Genomic DNA, 19,842 nt, shown 5'->3' on the forward strand with positions numbered 1-19,842 from the left:
CACAGGGTGACAAAGCAATCTGACCTCACCTTCCTACCTTTCAGGGGCTGTACCACACGCTTCTCACTCCTGGTGTGCCTCCTGGCTGCGGCCAGGTCTGACCTGATCTCAACGAAAAGCCCCACTGGTTGAGGACAGCCAGCCTGTCATGGTGTGACCTGAAAGGGCCACGGAAAACAGCTGGAGATGGAGGGGAGGAATTAAGCAGCCAGTCAAGCAGTGTCCCCTTGTGCCTGCACGGGGAGCCTGCTTTGGCCAGCGACCTCCTGCATGTCCTTAGGAGATGCCTGGGGAAGGTCACTGCGGTGGGGGAAGCAGCAGAGTGCTTCAGAGAAGAGCTTAGGTCGTTGTTTGTCGAATTCCTCCCCTGGCAATGCCTTGGCTTTTATGACCCTGCCCTTTCTATGCCTGTCATGTGTACGTGGAAGGTGTGCAGAGAAGCTAAACTTTCCATTCCGTTTAACCCCCTTCTGCTCTCTGCTGGCTCAGGCAGCAGGCAAGATGTGGGTGGAGAGGGAGCCACGAACAGGGGGGCAGGCGGGCAGAGGTGCTGTGCAGGGAGGCCCAGGGCTCCGCAGGCTGGCAGAGGCTGGGGGGGCTTCACTGAAGAAGGTCAGCGTGCGGCAGCCGCTGACAGCAGTTGGCAGCCATGGAGGCAGGAGGCAGGCCGGCGGGTGCGAGATTCCCCTCGGGGAGAAGAACCATACCCGCAGAAGGTATCGGCTTGGAAGAGACCCTCGAGGGTCCTCCTGTCCAAACCCCCTGCAGGCAGCAGGGACATCTCCAACCAGAGCTGGCTGCTCGGGGCCCCATCCAGTCTGCCCCTGTATGCCGCCAGAGACGGGGACGTGTGTGGGGGGTGGGGGCAGGACGGGCTAGCCCAGCCCGGGCTGCGGGGAGGGCTAGCCCCGGCTGCGGGGAGGGCCAGCCCCGGCTGCGGGGAGGGCTGAGGAGGATGGAGGGAGCCAGGCCAGGCAGGCGAGCGGCACGGGAAGTGGGAGCGGGCGAGGGCCGGCGGTGTGCGGCAGGGGAAGTGGGCAGACGGCTGTCGGCGAAGCGCTCCGAGCGTCGCCGAGGAAGTGGGCGGGGGGCCGGAGCGGGGTCAGCGGGCACGGGGCCGGAGCGGCCCGGCGGGGCGGGAGGGGCCGCACGAGCTGAGAGCCCCGCCCGGGCCGCGGGGCAGCCCAGGGGCCGCGGTTCCCGGCAGGGCGGCGGGGGGCGGGCGAGAGGCGGCCCCGATAAAGGGCCGGGCGGCGGGCGGCGCGGGCAGAGCGCAGCGGCTCCGGCAGCGGCGGCGATGGGGATGCTCAGCCTGCCTCGCTTCCTCTCCTGCGGCAAGAGGAAGGTGAGGCGGGGGGCCGGGCGCCTGGGCTGGCGGCGGGCAGTGGGGACACCTGAGCAGGTATAAGGCACCTGAACGGGTGGGACGCTGGGCGTATCGGCAGGCGTGGAAGTACCTGCAGAGGTGGGATATTGGGGATACCCTGGTGGGTATAAGCCCCTGAACAGGTGGAACACTCGGGGGGTACCTGGGGAGGTGGGATATTGGGGATACCCTGGTGGGTATAAGCCCCTGAACCGGCGGAACACTGGGGGGGTACCTGGGCAGGTGGGATATTGGGGATACCTTGGTGGGTATAAGCCCCTGAACCGGTGGAACACTGGGGGGGTACCTGGGCAGGTGGGATATTGGGGATACCTTGGTGGGTATAAGCCCCTGAACAGGTGGAACACTCGGGGGGTACCTGGGGAGGTGGGATATTGGGGATACCTTGGTGGGTATAAGCCCCTGAACAGGTGGAACACTGGGGGGGTACCTGGGGAGGTGGGATATTGGGGACACTTGAACAGGTATAGAACAGACTGAGACATTGAGGGTATCTGGGGAGCTAGGATGTTGGGGATACCCGAGCAGGTATAAAGCTCCTGAACAGGTGGGCACTGAGTGGGTACCTGGGCAGGTATGGAAGTACCTAGGGAGGTGAGATATTTGGGATACCTTGGTAGGTATAAAGCTCCTGTATTAGATGGGACACTGGGGGGGTACCTGGGGCGGTGGGATGCTGAGGACACTTGAACAGGTATAGAAGCACCTCCATAGATTGTGACATTGAGGGTATCTGGGGAGGTATGGAGGTATCTGGGAGCTAGGCTGTTGGGGATACCTAGGCAGGTATGAAGCTCCTGAATTAGGTGTGCACTGGGTGAGTACCTGGGGATTGATGGAATTACCTGGGGAGGTGAGATATTTGGGATACCTTAGCAGGTATAAAGCTACTGAACAGCTGGGCACTGGGTGGGTACCTGGGGATTGATGGAATTACGTAGGCAGGTGAAATATTTGGGATACCTGGGCAGGTATGAAGCTCCTGAATTAGGTGTGCACTGGGTGGGTACCTGGGGATTGATGGAATTACCTGGGGAGGTTGGATATTTGGGATACCTTAGCAGGTATAAAGCTCCTGAATAGCTGGGCACTGGGTGGGTACCTGGGGATTGATGGAATTACCTGGGGAGGTGAGATTTTTGGGATACCTGTGCAGGTATAAAGCTACTGAACAGCTGGGCACTGGGTGGGTACCTGGGGATTGATGGAATTACCTGGGGAGGTTGGATGTTTGGGATACCTTAGCAGGTATACAGCTACTGAACAGCTGGGCACTGGGTGGGTACCTGGGGATTGATGGAATTACCTGGGGAGGTGAGATTTTTGGGATACCTGGGCAGGTATAAAGCTACTGAACAGCTGGGCACTGGATGGGTACCTGGGGATTGATGGAATTACCTGGGGAGGCAAGCAAGGTGCTGGCTCCTGGGGCAGCTCCAGGCACACTGGGCAGGGGATGTATGGGGCACCTGGGCAGGTGAGATCCAGACAGGTGTGGGGTAAGTAAAGAGGGATGACCTGGGGTGAAAGCCTGGACAAGTGTTTTAAAGTGGCACGCAGGTATGTGCTGGGGTGAACATCTGAATGGGCTTGAGGGTATCTGGGTGTGAGCAGGGGAGTCCCCTGGAAGTACTGACAGCACAGAGGGCTAAGACAACATCAGGGCAAAAGTGACCATGAAGGTTGTTTGGGCTCTCTGGTGGGACCCTCTGTCCAAGGTTTGTGCTGCCCTGGCAGCCCTCCTGGCTCTGCCTGCTCTGCCCAGTGACGCCAAGGAGAAGTGAGGACGTGATGGCCCCGCTCACCCGTGGGGCAATCCTCACCCTTCCCTCTTCTCTTGCAAGGACTTCAGCTTGTCAAATGAAAAAGATGGCCAGGCCAGTGGCAGCCAGGGGAGCTCGGAGCGTGGCAACTGGTCCAACAAAAGCGAGTACCTGCTCTCCATGGTGGGCTACGCCGTGGGCCTGGGCAACGTCTGGCGCTTCCCGTACCTCACCTACCAGAACGGAGGAGGTACCCGTGCTGAGGGTGCTGCTGGGGGAGGGGGGCAGGCTGTGCTGAGGGTGCTGCTGGGGGAGGGGGGCAGGCTGTGCTGAGGGTGCTGCTGGGGGAGGGGGCAGGCTGTGCTGAGGGTGCTGCTGGGGGAGGGCCAGCTCTAAGGCTGGGCAGGCTTTTGTCAAAGCTGGACGTGTGAGCATCACCCTGGCCTGCTGATTGGAGGTGGAAGAGTCCTGGGGACCTCCAGAGATCATCCAGTCCAACCTCACCTAGGGCAGGTCACACAAGAACACATCCAGGGCAGGTTTTGAAAGTCTCCAGGGAAGGAGGCTCCACAGCCTCTCTGGGCAGCCTGCTCCAGGGCTCTGGTACTTACACAGTAAAGAAGTTTCTCTTCATGTTGAGGAATCAGGCATCTCTGAGCTCTTTGGGTACCAGCTGAGGAGCAAAACAGCATTTACCTTTCACTGCAAAACTCTGCCTGAGAATTCCAGAGCTCTTCTGATTTACTCATGCCCAACATGCCTCTTTGTGTACTGACATTCCCAGTTTCCCTCACAGGCTGTTCTCCCTCTCCACTGCTTACCTCCCTGGTATGTTTATAGAGAACAATTGAATCCCCTCTGCACCTTTTGTTTTGCCAGGCAAACAAGCTAAGCTGGAATAATTATCCAAGCTCAGTAATTATCCCCATCTGATAGCTGGGAAGTGCGAGGCAGTAAGAGGCTCTACTTTGCTTACACAATGAAGTAGTGGCAAAGCCAAGTGGAGGCACTGGCTTCCCTGACTGCTAATCCAGAGCTTTGTCTGCTTGCCAGGCAACCGCTGGTAATTAGAGAGCGCATAAATACCGAGGCACTGCCGATGGACTTGCTTTGCTCTGCCTGACACTTGTTGCAAGCCGAGCTCTGGCCTTGTAAAGGCAGCAGAGCCCCGAGCAGCTGGGTGGGGAACACAAGGTGGCATTCTTGGTACAGAAGTTTTGTTGCAGTGAGCTTGGCCAGGTTGAGTTACTCACAGCTGTGCTGAGGAAAACGGTGAAAACAAAACGAGTGGTTCCATCACCCCCTCCCAGATCACAGCTCACAGGAGGCTAGGGGTTGCAAGGGACCTCCAGAGATCATCCAGTCCAACCCCCCTGCCAGAGCAGGAGCATAGAATCCAGCACAGGTCACACAGGAACACATCCAGATGGGGCTGGAAAGCCTCCAGAGAAGGAGACTCCACAACCTCCCTGGGCAGCCTGCTGTTTCTTTCCTGTCAGTCATCATAGCAGGGAGATTTGCATGTAAAGCTTATTTATGGTGCTGCTTTGTATCCTTCCCTGTGCCCCTTGCCCACAAGTGATAAAAAGCACCTCTTACATCCTTGTTTCGAAACCCAGAAGTAATCCTCTTAATTGTGTGGGACTGTTTACTTCCTTAAATGACAGCAGGTATTTGCAGTCCCTTGCAGAACCTGGGTCCTTGCTTGCTTTCAGCTCACTGAGAGTGAAGAGATTTCTGCAGGGGGATTGGGTGGTGGTTAGGAAACTCCAGTGCTCTCACTTTCCCTGCCTTTTGTAGGCACACAATGAAGTGCCAGTCCCCTTCGCTGAGCAGGGCTGTCACTGATCCCAGGTTAATGTGCACTTGAAACCAGCCTTGAACAAGAGCCACTCTTGAGATGCTGTTTGACACAGGAGTCAGCTAACCATAGCAAATAATTTTCGTGCTTTGACATCCAGTGGCTGCTCCAGGAAGGCAAATCACAGCTTGGCACACGAGGGAATGGGTTCCTTCTCAGGTTAAAAGCTGGAAGAGAAACTAGAAAGCAGCTGCAACTGATGGTGCCTACTGCTGAGCAGTGCTCCTGCTTGCAGGCTTTTAAAACTCCTTTGTGATTCTGTGAGAGAAGCCACCCCATGTGAGCCACCATTCTCCTACTGCCCCTCTTCATCTTGGGTCCTCTTTAGCCTCTGTGGCAGTTCAGGCTGGGTGCCTCCTGTTACTGCCACACAAGCTACACCTCCAGTGCAGCCAAGTAGGTATCATAGTATCAGTCAGGGCTGAAAGGGACCACAAGGATTACCTAGTTCCAACCCCCCTGCCATGGGCAGGGACACCCCACACTAGATCAGGCTGCCCAGAGCCTCATCCAGCCTGGGCTTAAACACCTCCAGGGATGGGGCCTCAACCACCTCCCTGGACAACCCATCCCAGGGCTTCACCACTCTCATGGGGAAGAACTTCCTCCTCACCTCCAGCCTGAATCTCCCCACCTCCAGCTTCATTCCATTCCCCCTAGTCCTAGCACTGCCTGAGATCCTGAGCAGTCCCTCCCCAGCCTTCTTGGAGCCCCCTGCAGATACTGGAAGGCCACAATGAGGTCACCTCAGAGCCTTCTCTTCTCCAGACTGAACAGCCTCAGCTCCTTCAGTCTGTCCTCACAGGAGAGGTGCTCCAGCCCTCTGCTCATCCTCCTGGCCCTTCTCTGGACACCTTCCAGCACCTCCAGATCCCTCTTGCAATAGGGGCTCCAGAACTGGAGGCAGTACTGCAGGTGGGGTCTCAGCAGAGCTGAGCAGAGGGGGAGAATCCCCTCCCTGGCCCTGCTGGCCACACTTCTCTTGCTGCAGCCCAGGCTCTGCTTGGCTTTCTGGGCTGCAAGTGCACACTGAGAGCTCCTGGTGAGCTTCTCCTCCTCCAGCACCCCCAAGGCTCTCTCCTCAGGGCTGCTTTCCAGCCAGTCCCTGCCCAGCCTGGATTTGTGCCTGGGGTTGCCTCCACCCAGGTGGATGCAGGAAATAGCCTATTTCATACCCATAATATCCTGCTCCTTATGAATCCCTCTGCAAAGTCCTTCTCCTCCTCTTTCTTCCCTCTCTGCTCCCATGGGAGATGCTCCCTATCAGGTAACGCTGGGGGAGTGTCTCAAGGCCTCTCAGGCCTGGCTATGCCTAATGCCAGGAGGAGAAGGTGCGGGGAGAGAGTCTCAGACCTGGCCAGCCTGAGACCAGCCAGCAGAAGCAGGGAGGGGAAGAAAGAGGCCTGGGGGTTTTGGGTATACCCTCAGGTGGGGAGAAGGGAAGTGTTGTGAGGCTTTTGGGTGTGCTGCAGGGGACTCTGTGTGCTTTGGGATTCTTTTGTCACTGCTTTGTAGCTTCTGTGCAGCACTTCCTGCTTTCCATTTAAACTTGCCATCGCTTCTGCATTCCATTTGTGTGATGAGTGTCATTCTTTTGCCCCTCTCAGGGGCAAGAGAGGATCTGCCTGGCCTCAAACCAGGACAGCCTCACACAAAAGGTGTTCAAGAGGGGATTGGACGTGGCGCTTGGTGCCATGGTTTGGTAGTCAGGAGGTCTTGGGTGACAGGTTGGACTCGATGATCTCTGAGGTCTTTTCCAACCTTATTGATTCTAAAAGAGGATCTACAAACTGTGACTCTTCACCTGGGGTGCTGTTTGGCCTCATCCAAACCAAGCTCTACGTTCTGCCCAAAGCAAGAAACCCCCCCCTGCCCGAGCCCTCCCGGGTTTGGAGGAATGGGGGGGGGAGGGGAAAGAGAAGTATAAAATGTGATAGAACCGTGGTGAATACTGAAACATGAGTTGTTTCCTCTGTCTGTGTGTGTTGAGGGTTTTTTATTCCCATTCTCTTTTCAGGTGCTTTTCTAATCCCCTACACCTTGATGCTGGCATTAGCTGGCTTGCCTTTGTTTTTCCTGGAATGTTCCCTGGGGCAGTTTGCCAGCCAAGGGCCAATTTCCATCTGGAGAGTGTTGCCATTGTTTCAAGGTTGGTATGGCTATGTTTCCTTGGCCCTGTTGGTTAATAATAACCGGCTGTGATTAATAGAGTCTTCACAAAATTACTCATTCTGGGAAGGAGAGAATCCTCCCAGTGTTACAAGCCCAGGTAGAGCCTTCCTTATTGTTCAATCAATAAGCAGATGTGGGCTGGGAGTCTGCCTCTGCTGGTGTGACAAAACAGGCTGGAGGGAGTCCCAGCTTTGGAAGGTGAGGTGAGAAGCAAAACAGTGGTAGTTTGCCTGTCCCTGAGAGGGGCTGAATGTCATGGGGAGATTTCTGCGTTCGGAGCAACAAAGCACTCTGGTACTCACTCCCCCAGGTCCTGCAGCCATGCATGTCAAGTGCTCTGTAATTGGTCTTGTTTGTCCTCTCTATCTACCAGAGGAACGAGAAGCTTGCTTTCTAATGCAAAGGATCTTACTTGCCACCTTCTCCAGAAACAAAAGGCATTACCAAGTGGTTTCTTGCCTCTTTTTGCCAGCCTCTGCTCTGCAGCACAAGTAGCCTTTCATGGGAGCGCTGTATTTAACCTTAACAGTCTATAGACACAGCAAATCTTTGTCTGTGAAGATGTACATTTAACTCTGACCCCCGGGATGACTGAGGCAGTTTGGCAGGCTTTCCCAAACGGCCAGAACAAAGCTCCTTCGAACAAAGGAGAAGAGCATTGCTCTTGGCACAGCTTTACTTTTCCCTCCTGCTGCTGCTGCTGATTTATTGGCCAAGCTACTCGGTGGCAAAGCTGCTCATTACAGGGAGGGTTTTAAAAGCTTTGGTTAGTCCTAGCATAGTTCTTTTTATTATCATAGCATCACAGGATGGTTTGGGTAGGAAGGGACCTGTAAGATCACTCAGTTCCAACCCAGAGCCGGCTTCTGAGAATTCCAAACCCCATGGCTCAGCCTCCCTGAACACCTCAGGGCTGGACACACCTCTGCTGCTCATTGCTTGGGCTCCCACTTAAATACTGCAGGAGAATCACAGGTTCAACCTCCCTGCCCTGGGCAAAAAACTCCTTCCACTAGACTAGGTTGCTCAAGGCCTCATCTAAGCTGGCCTCCAGGTAAGAGACATCCACAACCTCCCTGGGCTACCTGTTCCAGTATCTCACCACCCTCACTGCAAAGAATTTCCTAACCTCCAGTCTAAATCTAACTCTCCCCTTGAGCTTATTTTACTAAGTAATTGAAGCTTCCCATCCAACTGGGAGAGAACAGAGTATTGAATTTCTCCTTTAGGCTCAGCCTTAGCATCTAGTTCAATGTTTCTGTAAGCCTGATTCAAACTCCTGTATCAAAACCCACATCTGAGGTGATCAGTTTGGATCTTAATCTTCCTTCACAGCTTTACTCCTTCCCAGATTTTCTGTAAGCCTGATTCAAACTCCTGTGTCAAAACCACATCTGAGGTGATCAGTTTGGATCTTAATCTTCATTCACACTTTACTCCTTCCCTGTATGGTTCCTGCTAAAACCCATTTAAAGCTCAAAGCAACCTCAGCTTCTTCCCAAACAGCCTTTTACAAGTCAAGGGAAGGTCACTTTTTGTTTGGTTGGATTGTTTTCAAGCCAGGTCTGAAGTGATTGAGATCCTTTTGTCTTTCTCTTTCCCAGGAGTGGGCGTCACGATGGTCCTCATCTCAACGTTTGTGGCAATCTACTACAACGTCATCATTGCCTATTCTCTCTACTACTTGTTTGCTTCGTTTCAAAAAGTGCTCCCCTGGTCAGAATGCTTCTCCTGGGCAGATGAGTCCTGCAGCAAAACACGGTTAGGTACCGTACTTAACAGCTACAGCTTCCTACCACCGCTTTGGATAACTCTGCTGGGGGCTGTTTCCTTTGGACTCAGGAATTACAAGGGGCAAAACAGCAGCCCGTGGCTTAAAATGCCCCTCCTGGAGCAGTCTTCCAGTAGCTGAAGGGGGCTACAAGAAGGCTGCAGAGGGGCTGCTTGCAAAGGCCTGCAGGGACAGGATGAGGGGCAAGGGTTTGAAATGAGAGAAGAGCAGAATGAGTTGGGATGTGAGGAACAAGTTCTGCACCATGAAGGTGGTGGAACACAGGGGCAGTTTGCCCAGGGAGGTGCTTGTGGCCCCATCCCTGGAGATCCTCAAAGTCAGGCTGGACAGGGTTCTGAGCACCCTGATCTAGTGGAGGATGTCCCTGCTGGCTGCAGAGTGGGTTGGACTGGATAAGCTTTGGAGGCCCATTCCAACCCAAACCATTCTGTTTCTGGTTTTGTGATGCTTGGCTGCTTCTCTGCCACGAGTTCTGGGTGCTCCAGAGAGCTGGGCTGAAAGCTCTCTTTTCACAGGTTCACAGCTTGCATTGGGTTGTAAGGGATCCCAAAGGTCATCTTGTCCAAACCCCCTGCAGTAAGCAGGGACACCTCCAACTAGAGCAGGCTGCCCAAGGCTTGCCCAACTAGATCAGGCTGCCCACATCAAGTCTGATGTTCAATGTCACCAGGGCCAGTTGGATCCCTTTTGCTCCTTGCTGGGCCCTTTTTTCTCCTTCAGAATGTAAGGTTTCTTCTAGAAACCCTGGAATAGGATAGAATACAGAATTAACCAGGTTGTAAAAAGACCTTGGAGATCACCAAGTCCAACCTATCACCCAACACCATCTGATCAACTAAACCATGGCACCAAGCACCCCACTCCAGTCTCTTCCTAAACACCTCCAGGGATGGGGACTCCTCCACCTCCCTGGGCAGCACATCCCAATGGCCAATCTCTCTTGCTGGGAAGAATTTCTTCCTAACATCCAGCCCAAACCTCCCCTGGCACAGCTTGAGACTGTGTCCTCTTGTTCTGCTGCTGGTTGCCTAGGAGAGGAGACCAACCCCCACCTGGCTACAACCTCCCTTCAGGCAGTTGCAGATGGCAATAAGGTCTGCCCTGAGCCTCCTCTTCTCCAGGCTAAGCAACCCCAGCTCCCTCAGCCTCTCCTCACAGGGCTGTGCTCCAGACCCCTCCGCAGCTTTGTTGCCCTTCTCTGGACACCTTCCAGCAGCTCAACATCTTTCCTGACCTGAGGGGCCCAGAACTGGACTCAGGACTCAAGGTGTGGCCTAACCAGTGCTGAGCACAGGGCACAATGACTTCCCTGCTCCTGCTGGCCACACTGCTCCTGATGCAGGCCAGGATGCCATTTGCCTTCTTGGCCCCCTGGGCACACTACTGGCTCCTGTTCAGCTGCTGTCAACCAGTCCACTCACATCCCTCTCTGCCTGGCTGCTCTCCAGCCACTCTGACCCCAGCCTGTAGCACTGCCTGGGGTTGTTGTGGTCAGTTAGGATATAGAATAGAATAGAACTGAATCCCTGGAAATACTGCATTCCCATTTCATCAGGCTTCATGGCTGCACAAACTTGCCTGAAGCAAGAGCATTGCTACAGCTTTTATCTGGGGTTCTTTCAGTGCCTCTTGCCTCCCCCTGTGGCTATGGTAATCCTGAGCACCTCTGAGGCAGTGAATTCACAATGTAAGAACTCTTTAGGACATACCTCCACGCCATTGCTCTTGGTGTTTGGCAGCAAGATGTAGGGTCAAACACTTGTTATCTCCCCAGTTCACCCCAGTTGAAGGTAAAGGTGAAGCTGATAAGGTAATTAGTAGTTAGGAGCTGGTGTTGCCAGGTAACCCCTGAGATTATCAGAATAACAGGGACAGCTTCCTGATGGTTTGTGTTGTTTAAAGTATCAGTGTGATTGTAACTCACTCAACCAGATGCCTGAAAAATCTCTCCTGAGATCCAGAGACCTCTTAAAATGAGGTTGAGATGCCTTATTTAACCAAAAGCTGCCCCTTGCTAATGAGCTAACTAAAACCAGCTGAGCTCAAAAGTTGGCAGTGGCAAAGACATGCAAAGCTGAACTGAAGCAACTGCCCTGAAAGGGGCTCCAAGAAGGCTTTTCCAGCCAAAGCTGATGTGGTGACCTTTACTCTTGTGTTCTTGCAAAAGAGAATCTCAACCCAAAGAAACCCAACAGTTCCCAGCACATCCCCACCCCTGCCACCACCTCCTAAGGAAAATTGAAGACCTCTCATGAGCCTTCTGCCAAAAATAAGGTGAAGCTGCTGGAGGATGGTCTGTGTGTAAGCCTAGTTTAGGACAAAGGTTAAGGCTTTAACTCTTCTCAGCTGGGATTGTTTTTTTTTGGCAAGTGTTCTCCATGGTGAGTGAAAGGTGGAGCTGAGCACACCAGGTTCTTGGGGGTTTGATTTACAGTCAGCTGTGAAAACCTCACAGCTGCAAGTTTGTGTCATGGAATCACAGAGTGGTTTGGGTCGGAAGGGACCTTAAAGATCATCCAGTTCCAGCCCCCTGCCATGGGCAGGGACACCTCCCACCAGCCTAGGTTGCTCAAGGCCTCATCCAGCCTGGCCTTGAACACCTCCAGGCAGGAGGCAGCCACAGCCTCCCTGGGCAGCCTGTGCCAGAGTCTCCCCAGCCTCACTCTCAAGAATTTCCTCCTCATCTCCACTCTCAGTCTCCCCTCTCCCAGCTCAAAGCCATTGTCCCTCTTCCTGTCACTGCAAGCCTTTATGAAAAGTCTGAAAAATAGAATAGAATTAACCAGGTTGGAAAAGACCTTTGAGATCATCCAGTCCAACCTATCCCCCAGCACCATCTGATCAACTCAACCATGGAACCAAGTGCCTCAGCCAGGCTCTTCCTAAACACCGCCTCAACGGAGCTTCTTCAGAAGCTGCTCATGAAAGAGCAGAGGGGCAAGATCAGAAGGTGGCTGCCCATTGGGTTCCCTGGGGATGGGAAGGAGAAGCTGTGACTGTTTGGAACCAAAGCTCTTTGCTGTAAGAGCCTGGCTTTTGTCACAGCCATCCCTGTGCTACTCAACCCCTTTTGCTTGCTTGCTTGCAGTGAGTGGCTGCAACGCGACCTTCGGTGGAGAAACCATTCATGCAAACTACTCCTTCATCACCAGCCACAACCTCACCTGTCTGAATGATACCATCAGCTACAGACCAGGGCAGTTCCCCAGTCAGCAGTACTGGAAGTAAGTAAAGGTTGTCAAGAAACTGCTAAAAATGCTTTAATTGTGCTTTGTGGTTTGGAAGGTGGCAGTGTTGAGACCACTTCGGTTTCACATCTTCATTGATGAAGACACAGGGTGTGCCAGCAGTAAGTGAGGAGATGACACCAAGTTGGGTGGAGTATTGATCTTCATGAGGGTTAACAGAGGGACTTGGATAGATTGGGTCCATGGCCAACATTATCAGGATGAGCTTCAACAAGGCCAAGTGCCAGGTCCTGTATTTGTGGCACAACAACCCCAAGCAAGGTTCCAGGCTTGGGGCAGTGTGGCTGGAAAGCTGCTGGTAGAAAGGGACCTGGGGGCTCTAAGTGGCAGGCACCTGAACAGGAGCCAGCAGTGTGCCCAGGGGCCCAAGAAAGCCAAAGGCCTCCTGGCTGGGGACAGCAATGCTGTGTCCAGCAGCAGCAGGGAGGGGATTGTCCCCTGGCACTCAGCTCTGCAGAGGCCACAGCTCAAGTGCTGTTGGGCAGCTCCATCCAAGAGCGATGTGGAGGTGCTGGAGCCAGGGCAGAGCAGGGCAAGGAAGCTGGGAAGGGCCTGGAGAAGAAATCTGATGAAGAGAGACTGAAGGAGCTGGGGATGGTTAGTGTGAAACAGAGGAGGCTGAGGGCAGACCTCATGGCTCTCTGCAGCTCCCTGACAGGAGGTTGTGGAGAGGCTGCTGCTGGTCTCTGCTCACAGGTCATTAGTGACAGAACAAGAGGAACAGCCTCAAGCTGTGACTGGGCAGGGTTAGGCTGGACAGTAGGAAACATTTTCCCCATGCAGAGTGGTCAGGGACTGGAATGTGCTGCCCAGGGAGGTGGTGGAGTCCCCAGGTCTGGCTGTGTTTCGAGGTGGTTTGGCTGTGGTGCTTGGGGCTATGGTTTAGGGGTGAGCCTTGCAGAGCAGGGTTCTGGGTTGGACTTGGTGATCCTGAGGATCTGTTCCAACCTGAATGTTTTGTTTCTGTGAGTCTGTGGTTGGTGTGCTCAGAAAACAGAACAAATCTTTGTACATGGTGGAGTTTTTCCTTGAGGGCAGGAGCTGAAGAGCTGCATCTGGCTCCCATCTTTCAGCCTCTCAGCTCTGCATAACCTCCTCCTTTTCAGCATCCTGAGCTGGACTCCTTTGCAGCTTCTCCCCTTGCTCTCAGACATGCTTGGGGCTATGGTTTAGGGGTGAGCCTTGCAGAGTAGGCTTCTGGGTTGGACTTGGTGATCCTGAGGGTCTCTTCCAACCTGAATGTTTCTGTGAGTCTGTTTGTGTCTTCTCTTGCTGTCCATCTAGCCAAGGCAGCTGGGGGTACAAATCCCTGTAGAGGAGAGTTACAACTTAATTGATGAGTCTGGGTCTTTAAAACAAGAAGCAAGCCAATCAACCAACCAACCAAACATACCAAAACCCAATCAAAACCACACTCCAACCCCAAATTCAAACAAACAAATTGAAAAATGAGTCTTTGTGGCAACCTGAAACAATACTGCAGCTTAAAGAAGTCCTCAGCTCTGGAGTCCTGCTCAGGACTAGTTTAGCATCTGCTATCTATTGCACCTGCTTTTTGTCAGGGGTTTCTGTGCACCATTTCTTCAGCCTGCTCTGAATCTGTCAATTTTCCAGCCCCATGGTTTCAATCTGCTTCATCTTCTCTGGGTTCTTCATAGCTGATTCTCCTCCCGGGCTCTTCTTTCGCCACCAGCATCTTGTAGTCAGCGCCTAAGAGCTGAGGTATCACAGTATCACCAAAGCTGGAAGAGACCTCAAAGATCATCAAGTCCAACCTGTCACCACAGACCTCAGGACTAAACCATGGCACCAAGTGCCACATCCAATCCCCTCTTGAACACCTCCAGGGATGGGGACTCCACCACCTCCCTGGGCAGCACATTCCAATGACGAATGACTCTCTCTGGGAATAACTTTCTCCTCACCTCCAGCCTAAACCTCCCCTGGCACAGCTTGAGTCTGTGTCCTCTTGTTCTCGTGCTGGTTGCCTGGGAGAAGAGACCAACCCCCTCCTGGCTACAATCTCCCTGCAGGGAGTTGTAGAGAGCAATGAGGTCTCCCCTGAGCCTCCTCTTCTCCAGGCTAAGCAACCCCAGCTCCCTCAGCCTCTCCTCACAGGGCTGTGCTCCAGACCCCTCCCCAGCCTTGTTGCCCTTCTCTGGACACCTTCAAGTGTCTCAATGTCCTTCTTAAACTGAGGGGCCCAGAACTGGACACAGGACTCCAGGTGTGGCCTAACCAATGCAGAGTCCAGGGGCACAATGACCTCCCTGCTCCTGCTGGCCACACTCTTCCTGATGCAGGCCAGGATGCCATTGGCCCTCTTGGCCACCTGGGCACACTGCTGGCTCATGTTCAGGCAGCTGTCAATCAGCACCCCCAGGTCCCCCTCTGCCTGGCAGCTCTCAGCCACTCTGACCCCAGCCTGTAGCTCTGCCTGGGGTTGCTGTGGCCAAAGTGCAGCCCCTGGCACTTGGACTTGTTGAATGCCATCCTGTTGGCCTCTGTCCAGTCGGTCGAGGTCCCTCTGCAGAGCCCTTCTGCCCTCTAACTGACCAACCTCTGCTCCCAGCTTGGTGTCATCTGCAAACTTGCTGATGTAGGTAGGCCCTTATGGGACATGTGTAGAGAGCTGGGGGTGTTGGACCTTAAAAAGAGAGGCAAACTGCAGCTAGCCAGTTGGGCAGTGGCAGCCATGCAGCTCTGACTGCAGGCTCACAGAAGCTGCTGCTGCATCTTGTAGTGGTCCCAGGTTGCATGGGGTTGGAAGGGACCCTCAGAGGTTGGCTTTCCCAACCCCCCTGCAGCCACACAATGTTTAAAGGAGTCTGACTTCCCTCCCAGTTGCCAGAATATTCCTGTCACTTACTACTCAACAACTTCGTAACAGTCAAGTTCAGAGTCACAGGTTGCACTGGGTTGGCAGGGAGCCGCCAAGGTCATCTTGTCCAACCCTCTGTAGCCAGCAGGACACCTCCAGCTAGAGCAGGCTGCCCAGGGACACAGCCAGGCTGAGCTTGAATGTTTCTGGGGACAGGGCCTCAACCATGTCCCTGGGCAGCCTGTGCCAGTGTCTCTCCACCCTCCCTGTGCAGATCTGCCTCCTGATGTCCAACCTAACTCTGCCCTGCTCCAGTTTCAAACCGCTGGCCCTTAGTCTTATCACTTCCAGCCCTAGTCAGAAGTCCCTCCCCAGCTCTCCTGTAGCACCCTTCAGGTACTGGAAGGCTGCTCTAAGGTGTCCCCAGAGCTTCCTTGGCTGAACAGCCCCATCTCTCTAATCCTGTCCCCATAGGGGAGGCTCTCTAGCCCTCTGATCATCTTGGTGGCCTCCTTTGCCCCCCTCCAGCAGATCTATATCTCTCTTGTGTTTGGGGTGCCAGAGCTACCTAAACCAGCTCACTTTCCTTCAAGATGTGGCTGAAGAGGAGGAGTTTGTGCTGCTGATGCTGTCCTCACCCTGCAGTGTTTTGTGCTTGCAGCAAAGTGGCTCTGCAGCGCTCCAGCGGCCTGGATGAGACTGGGGACATCGTGTGGTACCTGGCTCTCTGCCTCCTCCTCTCCTGGATAATTGTTGGAGCTGTGCTGTTTAAAGGAATAAAATCTTCTGGAAAGGTAAGGAAGGAAGGAAGGGAGTTAAGAAAAGCAGCTAGCAGGCTTTTTGCTCTGATCCTGCCCTTCCAGTGGCACAGAATCACTGAATCAACCAGGTTGGAAAAGACCTCTGAGATCAAGTCCAACCCAGCACCATCTGATCAGCTAAACCAGGGCACCAAGTGCCTCAGCCAGGCTCTTCCTAAACACCTCCAGGGATGGGGACTCCACCACCTCCCTGGGCAGCACATCCCAATGGCCAATCTCTCTTGCTGGGAAGAATTTCTTCCTAACATCCAGCCTAAACCTCCCCTGGCACAGCTTGAGACTGTGTCCTCTTGTTCTGGTGCTGGGTGCCTGGGAGAAGAGACCAATCCCCACCTGGCTACAACCTCCCTGCAGGCAGTTGGAGAGAGCAAGAAGGTCTCCCCTGAGCCTCCTCTTCTCCAGGCTAAGCAACCCCAGCTCCCTCAGCCTCTCCTCACAGGGCTGTGCTCCAGACCCCTCCCCAGCCTCATTGCCCTTCTGGACACATTTGAGCATCTCAACATCTTTCTTAATCTGAGGGACACAGCAGTCAAGGTGCAGCCTATGTCAGCTGGACTCAGGGAGGATTAACACAAGGCAGGATGCAGTCCTAACCCCCTGCTCTCTACTGAGCTCTGCAGGAGGCTTCCTTTCTGCTCCTTGGCTTCATAACTGCTACACAGAATACGATCAAGGTGCTGATTCCACAGCAATTACTTAACACATGGGTGCTCCACCAGCACTGCCAGGTGCCTGGGGACCTTGCTGCCATGCAGGTGGTTCAGGCTGAGCTTTTTGGCAGCCTGCTGTCAGGGAGCTGTGCAGGTGTGTGCACACGCCCTGGCAACACCTGGCAATTACCTGCTCCTCCAGCCCAGCTGGGCTGCTTGGCCCATGCAGCTCAAGTGCAGCACACAGATGTGTGCCTGCAGGTTCCTGCCAGGTTGTGAAATGGGGCTTGTGCCTAAGATTCCAAACTGCTCTTAGGGACTAGATCCACAGGTGCTTGTTTGCAGACTCTGGCTCTGCTGGGGTATGGATAATGATGATAATAATAGTAATAATAGCAGTAGTAGAAGTGTGTGTGGGTGGTGGTGGTGATGTTGTTTTGTTTGTGTTTTCCTTCTTTGGATCCCTTCCCTCATTGTGCCATTCCATGGTTCTTCACTACTTGTCTTCCTCTCCTCAGCATGGGTTTAGGAAGGGCAGGTCCTGCCTCACCAACCTGATCTCCTTCTATGCCCAGGTGACTGCCTGGTGGATGTGGGGCAGGCTGTGGATGTGGTCTGCCTGGACTTCAGCAAGGCCTTTGACACCGTCCCCCACAGCAAACTCCTGGCCAAGCTGTCAGCACATGGCTCGGACAGCAACACTCTGTACTGAGTTAGGAACTGGCTGGAGGCTGAGCCTAGAGAGTGGTGGTGAATGGTGCCACAGCCAGCTGGCAGCCAGGCACCAGTGGTGTGCCCCAGGGATCAGTGCTGGGCCCCAGCCTGTTCAATATCTTTATTGATGATCTGGAGGAGGGCATTGAGTCCATCAGCAGTAAGTTTGCAGCTGACAGCAAGCTGGGGGCAGGAGTTGATTTGTCAGAGGGTAGGAGAGCTCTGCAGAGGGACCTTGCCAGGCTGGACAGATGGGCAGAGGCCAAGGGCATCTAAGTGCCAGGTTCTACACATTGGCCACAGCAACCCCAGGCAGTGCTACAGGCTGGGGTGAGAGTGGCTGAGAGCAGCCAGGCAGAGAGAGACCTGGGGGTAGTGGTTGACAGCAGCTGAACATGAGCCTGCAGTGTGCCCAGGGGGCCAAAAAGGCCAATGGCCTCCTGGCCTGCATCAGGAACAGTGTGGCCAGCAGGAGCAGGGAAGTCATTGTGCCCTGTGCTCAGCACTGGTTAGGCCACACCTTGAGTCCTGTGTCCAGTTCTGGGCCCCTCAGTTCAGGAAAGATGTTGAGCTGCTGGAAGGTGTCCAGAGAAGGGCAACAAAGCTGGGGAGGGGTCTGGAGCACAGCCCTGTGAGGAGAGGCTGAGGGAGCTGGGGTTGCTTAGCCTGGAGAAGAGGAGGCTCAGGGCAGACCTCATTGCTCTCTCCAACTCCCTGCAGGGAGGTTGTAGCCAGGTGGGGGTTGGTCTCTTCTCCCAGGCACCCAGCACCAGAACAAGAGGACACAGTCTCAAGCTGTGTCAGGGAAGGTTTAGGCTGGATGTTAGGAAGAAATTCTTCCCAGCAGGAGAGATTGGCCATTGGGATGTGCTGCCCAGGGAGGTGGTGGAGTCCCCATCCCTGGAGGTGTTTAGGAAGAGCCTGGATGAGGCACTTGGTGCCATGGTTTAGTTGATCAGATAGTGCTGGGTGACAGGTTGGAATTGTTGATCTCTGAGGTCTTTTCCAACCTGGTTAATTGTTCTGTTCTGTCCTGTTGTTCTGTTCTGTCCTGTTGTTCTGTCCTGTTCTTTTCCAGGGTTTCTAGAAGAAACCTTACATTCTGAAGGAGAAAAAAGGGTCCAGCAAGGAGAAAAAAGGATCCAGCTGGTCCTGTATTCAGCCTGGTGTCTCCTCTTATTCTGCTTTCTCTGTGGAGCTTTCTGCCTCCCCCTGCCCCCATCTCAGCACTGCAGGGAGGAGTTTCTCTGCTTTCCCAGCCACAGTTGTTCTGCTGCATGGCTTCCTCTCAGACTCACATTCTTTGGGGTGCTGGCAGTTGGCTCTTCCTGTTGTCACTTCTCTTCTGGCACAAAGGTGAAGCTCTTGGAGCAGTAAGGTAAGACTCAGAAGAATCTCGCTGGGCAGGAAGAAGGCAAAGATGAAAAGCAGAGACAGTTGACTGTTCTGGGCAAATATGAAGGAGGTCTTCAGCCCTGGCAGACTCACTGCCTGATGGTGCAATGCTCTGCCTTGGTGTAACCAGCAGTACCAGGGCAATTATCTGCCTGCATAACACTGAAACTTGAGGCTTGAGAAACAAGAGCGGTGTTGAAGGGAGCCTGCAGGATGATAGCCCTGAGTCTGCCCTGGATCACACTGCAAATGATGGAGAGAAACAGATGAGCTGTCCAGCATGGAGAAGGGAAGGCTCCTGGGAGACCTTAGAGCAGCCTTCCAGGACCTGAAGGGGGCTACAGGAAAGCTGAGGGTGGACTTTTTCTAAGGGCTTGTAGTGACAGGGTGAAAGGGAATGGAGTGGAGCTTGAGGAGGGGAGATTGAGACTGGAGATTAGGGAGAAATTCTTTAGAGTGAGGGTGGGGAGACTCTGGCACAGGCTGCCCAGGGAGGCTGTGGCTGTCCTCTCCCTGGAGGTGTTGAAGGCCAGGCTGGATGAGGCCTTGAGCAACTTGGGCTGGTGGGAGGTGTCCCTGCCCATGGCAGGGGGTTGGAGTGGATGGTCTCTGAGGTCCCTTCCAACCTAAGGCAATCTGTATCCAAGAGAAACTGAAAGTCCTTGTTCCCAGGGGGGGTGGAAAAAGCTTCCAGCATACTTCTTTGGTCTTATTGCTTTGCTTAGGGGTTTGGTTTGGGGGTTTTTGTAGGGTTGTTTTTTTGGGGGGGTGGTAGTTAATTAGATAGGGCTGGGTGATCAGTTGGACTTGATGATCTTGGAGGTCTCTTCCAACCTGGTTGATTCTGTGGTGGTTTTGATTTTGGTTGTGGTTTGGTTTGGTTTGGTTTTTCCTCCCCCTTTGTTTGTTTTGGTCTTTGTTCCTTTGATTTTGGGTTGTTGATGGATTGTAGTTTTTTGCTGGTTTGTTCTCCACCTCCTCCCAGGTCTGATCAGGGGAATCCCCTCCTGGTCACCTAATTTTGTCTGGCTTTCAGTTTGCATTTTCCAGAGGCAGTGGAAGAGAGCTGTGGGTGAGCTTGGCTTGCTGCAGCACTCAGTGATGTCAGAAAGCACGTTCCTGAGAGCGGTGAAGGGCTGTCTGCAAAGTGGATGTGTGGCTTGGGCCTTCTGCTGGAATGCAGCTCCAGAACTGGCTGAGCCAGATGGTTGTGGCCAG

The 19,842-nt window shown here is 53.9% G+C and overlaps 1 protein-coding gene across 1 annotated transcript in view; it reads left to right on the plus strand.

Moving 5' to 3' along the window:
* Positions 1-1,297: 1,297 nt before the first annotated feature.
* The window catches only part of SLC6A14 (solute carrier family 6 member 14), a 29,355-nt gene continuing 10,810 nt past the window's right edge, over positions 1,298-19,842 (plus strand). The window contains exons 1-6 of the mRNA XM_054169479.1: positions 1,298-1,345; positions 3,232-3,400; positions 7,029-7,160; positions 8,788-8,949; positions 12,064-12,199; positions 15,706-15,838. Coding sequence (XP_054025454.1) covers positions 1,298-1,345; positions 3,232-3,400; positions 7,029-7,160; positions 8,788-8,949; positions 12,064-12,199; positions 15,706-15,838 — 780 coding nt within the window. The remainder of the gene's footprint in view (positions 1,346-3,231; positions 3,401-7,028; positions 7,161-8,787; positions 8,950-12,063; positions 12,200-15,705; positions 15,839-19,842) is intronic.

The sequence above is a fragment of the Dryobates pubescens genome, chromosome 18 (genome assembly GCF_014839835.1).
Source record: "Dryobates pubescens isolate bDryPub1 chromosome 18, bDryPub1.pri, whole genome shotgun sequence".
In the NCBI taxonomy this organism is placed as follows: domain Eukaryota; kingdom Metazoa; phylum Chordata; class Aves; order Piciformes; family Picidae; genus Dryobates; species Dryobates pubescens.